The sequence below is a fragment of the Tupaia chinensis genome, unplaced genomic scaffold, assembly GCF_000334495.1.
Source record: "Tupaia chinensis unplaced genomic scaffold, TupChi_1.0 Scaffold148296_1, whole genome shotgun sequence".
In the NCBI taxonomy this organism is placed as follows: domain Eukaryota; kingdom Metazoa; phylum Chordata; class Mammalia; order Scandentia; family Tupaiidae; genus Tupaia; species Tupaia belangeri.
The window spans coordinates 722,571-728,537 of NW_006208147.1; the positions used below are offsets into that span (position 1 = coordinate 722,571).

General features: G+C 45.4%; 1 protein-coding gene across 1 annotated transcript; it reads left to right on the forward strand.

The window, feature by feature from the left end:
* Positions 1-3,178: 3,178 nt before the first annotated feature.
* KCNE4 (potassium voltage-gated channel subfamily E regulatory subunit 4) lies at positions 3,179-5,967 on the forward strand. The gene is given in 3 exon segments (XM_027769051.1): positions 3,179-3,400; positions 3,402-3,469; positions 4,029-5,967. Coding segments are annotated over 3 exon segments (687 nt in total). The 5' UTR covers positions 3,179-3,334; the 3' UTR covers positions 4,582-5,967.

The following is a 5,967-nucleotide window of genomic DNA, read 5'->3' on the forward strand; positions in this document are numbered from 1 at the left end:
GAAAGAGCTGCAGTGAAAAAGCCAAAGACAGGCATACACACATACCAGGAAGCAACTGGAAGCCCTTGGTAGCAAACAGGGCACTCACCACAATGACAATATAAAGCATAAACAATGCATGCACATTCAATTGAGGCAGTGATAAATGCTTTAATTTCATCATTTCATGTAACTGTAGGAGACAGATCCACATAGGAAATCAGTAGTAATCAGAAGTAGTGTCCAGAGGAGAATTCCATTGGGACTGCTCCCTCCCTGACTCCTGCAATGGATATTTTTCTTCCTATGTCTCTACTTGGTTTTGTCCTTTGGCTTTCATTCTAAATTCATCCCCACACCATGTATTTTCTTGGTTTGGTTCCTTTGGGGTTGTTGGTTCAGGTTTTGGTATTTCTTTCTTTTTTCTTTTTTTAATTTTTAAAATATGTTCAATCACTATACATCATTACAGCTTGCAAAATGAATTTTCCCAGCATGATACACTATATATTAGTCCAGTTAAAGATATTATAAACTTGAACCTCTGGTTCCTGGCACCAGGCTTGGTGCAGTGAATCTGGTAATTCCTTCCCCCTACCTCCTCTGCTCCCTCAAAGATTCTAATTCACAGAGCTTGGCAATCCTTTGGTGATTACTAACTTCATATATCATAAGAACACATGAACAGCACCGAGGATCGGGAGAACATGGTAAACAGATCCAAGACCATATGTATATAAGTGCAACAGAGAATAGAATATTACAGTACAGGAGAATAAATAGAGTTAGTGATAACTTAGTATTTCTCTCCAAATAACCCATTGATGAATTTTGAATGTGTGCAACAATAAACAGTGATAACTGTTAGAGATAGCAGTATGTTTATTTCCTTGATTTGATTAGTATGGACTGTACACATGCTCTGAAAAGATGTAAAATATAATACACAAATTAAGAATTACATTAAAACCCACTTATCATTATTATTTTTTAGGTTCTTGCCATAAGGTGCATGCACTCTCTGGAAAAAGACATGAAAAAGAACGTGAGAAATCACTCCTCAAGGTGGACAGTCACTCTGCAATCCCCTCTCCTCTATTCTCCTCTCAAGATTTTGGGCACACATGCACATGTGATTAGCGTGACTTTAAGCAGGGTCTGGGGCTTAAACCATGGTCAGCCATGTGGGAGTCCCGCATCTTAACCACTATGCCACCTGCTGGCTCCACAATGAAAATTATTTTTTTAAAAGTTGCTGGGATCAGCATCAATAGGCATGCTTTTCATGGGTAATCTTTTAATAATATCCCAGATATACCACTTGTAGACTGAGGTAGTCACACAGGTTGGAAAGGCCAATTCACTGTAACCAAAGTAGCTGTGGAGCTTTTAAGGACTAATGCAACTGTGAGGGTGTCGATGTAAGTGGGAGTGAAGTTCCATTGTATTGGTGTTCTTTGTGTTGGAATGGCTGATGGTCAATACCTCAGTGCCCACTGGGGACTTCTAAGTGAGCACAGTCTAAACCATCAAAGATTATTCATCCAGTGGGAAAAACAGCAGTGCATGTCCATCTTCCATTCTTGTTTGTTTGTTTGTTTGTTTTGGAGAGGTTTTTGCCATAGGGTATGTGCGCTCGCTAGAAAGACAGAGAGAGACAGAGAGACAGAAAGTGAGAAGTCAACCCCCCCAGGGGGGCTGGCCACGAGGCAATCCCTTCTCCTCTATTCCCCTGTCAGGATCTTGGGCATGTATGCACATGTGCCTGGAGTGAGTTAGGGTTAAGTCACTGGGTCCGGGACTTGAACCACGGTCGAATATGTGGGAGTCCAGCGACATAGCCATTATGCTAACTACTGGTCCCTGTTTGTTTTTTAGAGAGATTTTTGCTATGGAGTGTGTGTGCTTGCCAAAGAAACAGAGGCAGAGAGTGAGAAAGCAAGAAATCCCCCCTTGGCCCACTCCCCCCCACCCCCACCCCAGGAGGATGGCCACACCACAATTCCTTCTCCTCTTTTAAGATTTTGGGCATGCATGCACATGCACCCAATGTGAATTTCAAGCCACTGGGTCCAGGACTCAAACAGCAGTCGGGCCACATGGGAGGCCAATGTCTTAACCACTGTGCCACCTGATGGCCTCCATCTTCCATTCTTTTTGTAGAAATCCTATTAGAATTAAGGTCAAGAGCTAACCCAGGTTTCAGCAGTGGAAGTTTCAGTGTCTAAGCTCTGTATGTCCCAGACTGGTCAGAGGGATGTTGTTATGCTTGCCTTCAGTTTCAATTTAACAACAGAAGAACGACAGGAGATGTTTCCATCAGAGTTGGCTTGCAAGATCATTGGGCTACAACCCATCAGCCACAGACAACTGGAGGCTGAGGATCCCTCCCAGTTCAGCTTGGCCTTAGAATGAGATTTTCTCAGAATGAGCATCCCAGGGAACACAAGGACAGACATCAAAGCCTTCAATTCCTCTTCCACATTTTATCACAGCAGCCGTTTTAACACAGTGTTACAAACTTGACCTGCTTGGTTGCTCCCCAGAATTCCTGCTTCTCCCCTGACCAAGAAGAGATAGCAAAAAGATGTGTGAAGGTCTCTGTGTGATACTTCTGAGGAGCGAAGGAGCAGAGCACAGCAAAACCTGCCCTGGTACTTTTTACCGCAACCACATTTCTACTGCACAAAGACCATTGAACAGAATCTGAAAGACTTTTTAAAAATAATCATCATAAAAAAATAGATTTGTGAGTTTGATGTAGAAGACAGGTAGCACCTCTCTATGCTTTTCAAGGGCCGACCTGCACTTGCCAGCCTTTCATCTTAGACCGGCTAAGATGAAAGAGAGTCAAACGGTCACATGGCTCATGTAATTCTATCTGCTGAGCCTCCCATGCCCAACAATTTTACAGATCAGGAATCTGATGTGCAGAAAGGTTAAGGGAGGATTTATCACATTTGCATAGTTAGTGGAAGAACTATACCTTAAACCTTAGTTTCCTCCCTATAAATCCCACCCTGGTTTCAACTTGTCTTTCATCCAGGTGATGGGATTTCACTGCTGGTAGATGACAAAATGACTATTCCTGAACAGGAGGAGAAAGCATAAACTACTTTTCAATGAGACTAGACTTTGGGGTAACAGATCCAACTTAGTGCTTTGTCTTCTTATTCATGTTCATGGCCACCTGAAACTTTTGGCTGGGTGCTGGGGCTCTGGGAGCGAGTCCCACTTCTCCGTCTTTTTCTTTTCACAGCTGTAAAGTTCAGGGAGTTGAACTGCAGTGCTTTGAGTTCACTGCTCACGCTGCCGCGACCAACTGTTGTAAATTTTCCTCCCAGAACACGTGACGATGCATTTCTTGATTATATATCTGAACTGCAGCAGCCGAGCTGCCAGAGTGCAGAGCCGGACAGAGACAGAAAACAAACGCACTTGGACCCGGCAGTTTAGAAATTCGGAATTTGGGGCAAATCGTCTGTTTTCGGTAAGTTAGCAATGCTACTTTGCTTCAGAAACATTTGAAAGGGAGATATTTACCATGAGGAATAGAGATTGAGCTTCTTTCTTTCCTTTCTGTTCTTTTTCTTGTAAGAAAACTTTGTTTTGAATGAAAAGTAATTCGAAGTTTTAGAATCAAAATGTAAACTTTGTTTCTACTCCGTCAGTTAGAGTATGCTCTTCAATTTTTAACAGATTATTTATTTTCTCTACCCTCTCCTGCCTTGTATTGAATTCTTTTTAGCTATAAAAGTAATACACATATGAAATGCAAATAGGACATGCGGGTACACTAAAAAAGTGAAAACTCTCCTTACTTTTTTCCTTCCCACTGGCACTGCAAGCCCTCTTAGCTAATTCCACTTCTCTGTTTGGGAAGACATTTTACTGCTGGTTTTTTTTTTTTTTTTTTTTTTTTTTTTTTTTTTTTTTTTCATGCATATATAGACTTTTTGATAAGGCGATTCTGCAGACCCTGTGCTTGCTCACGGTCCTGTTCCATGGACCCATGCCAGAGCTCTAACCTGCAGCTTCTCTCCAGACAGGCCGAGCCAAGTGCACCGTGCTTCAATGCTGAAGATGGAGCCTCTGAACAGCACACACGCCAGCACCGCAGCCTCCAGCAATCCCCTCGTGGCCCAGGTGTCCGGTGGCAGCATTGGCGGCAGCGGCCACAGCAACGGCAATGAGTACTTCTACGTTCTGGTTGTCATGTCCTTCTATGGCATTTTCTTGATTGGAATCATGCTGGGCTACATGAAGTCCAAAAGGCGGGAGAAGAAGTCCAGCCTCCTGCTGCTGTACAAAGACGAGGAGAGGCTTTGGGGGGAGGCCATGAAGCCGCTGCCGGTGGTGTCTGGCCTGAGGTCAGTGCAGGTACCTGTGATGCTGAACATGCTGCAGGAGAGCGTGGCGCCTGCGCTGTCCTGCACGCTCTGCTCCATGGAAGGGGACAGCGTGAGCTCCGAGTCCTCTTCCCCAGATGTACACCTCACCATCCAAGAAGAGGGGGCAGACGACGAGCTGGGGGAGACGTCAGAGACGCCCCTCAATGAAAGCAGTGAGGGGTCCTCAGAGAACATCCATCAGAATTCCTAGCACCCCCATGGCTTCTGGAGGTGGCTCCAGCAGCTGACACCCATAGGGAGAGGGCAGACATTTTTCAAGTGTCTGGTTTTACTTTGGCAGTGCAGCTGCCGCATAGAAGAGACCCTCACAAACCCCCAAATCGAGGTGGGGTGGGGGACCAGGCTCAGCAGAGCCAGTTGCAGCAAGGGGCCCTTGTTCTGCCCACGGGTGGGACCTGCCTCTGAGGAAGCCCCAAAGACATGCATGTGTGCATTCACTTGGGGCCTGAGGGTTGAGGCTCCTGTTCAGTTGGGCCAGATGTGCTTGTCATTTTCTCACTGGAAGCCCTGGGTATCGCCGGCAACATCTGCCCTTTCCTAGGGTTGCCAAACGCCTAGGACATGCAGAGGGACTAGTTAGATTTGCTAATTTGCCTAGAACTTTGTTCTTCTAGATCTGGTTGGCTGCGAGTATCTCTACTGTGTTCCTATGGTGTCAGTTGACAGTGGGTTACAAGCTTTTTGTGGAATACTTTTGGATTAAAGGGGAGAAATTTGATAGAGCATTTTTGATGGGAGAAGGTTGGAGGTCTGAACCCAGCTCATTTGCACACTGTATGGGGAGAAAAGGCAACTTTTAAGCCTGTTAGTATTGGCTGGGGTTCTAACAGATGATTTGCTATTTTGACCTTTTGTTTAACCTATGACCTTGAACTCTGACCCGTGACTGTCCAGCAGCACATGTTGGCATGCCCTTCTCTTAGTCAGTAGAATTTCCCCAGATTCAAACCTGTGCTCCAGACAGCGATGCAAGAGCTGTTCTCTGATCTTTCCAGAAGGGGAGATGTTGGGGTTGGACAAGGCCGGGCTGTTAGTTCTGCTGCTGCTCATTTTCCCAGCCTTGCTTTCTGAGCTGGGAGAGAATCTAATGTGGGCTTCTCAATGTGGTATTCCGTCACGTAGCTGAGACCTAGAAGGGCACGCTCAGGCGGAGACTGCACAAAGCTGGGGTCCACGTTCTGTGCTTTCTGATCTGGAGCCCTGACACTCATTTGCTGTGTGGTCCTGGGCACGTCATCAAGAAGCTCGTTGCCTTCATGAGACTCCTAATGATCTTCATTCCCAGGGGGCTGGGAGGATGTCTTTAGATTTTAGGATTCTGTGATAAATCTTCCCTGGCCTGGTGTGAGGAAGCCTGGACCAAAACTTTCCCCTTTGGCTGGTTAGTCAGAAAAAGGATCTGCTTACTTAAAGGAACAGTTGGAGACTCAGAACACATGGAACTGGAGAACTCAGGGTGAATCACCAGCCCAACCCTGCTGTGATTTTTCTCAGGACTGAACTAAAGAGGCGGATACCACATTTTCCTTTGGAAAGTTTTCTGGATGGTGGGATGCTAACATTCCTAGTGAAGGGA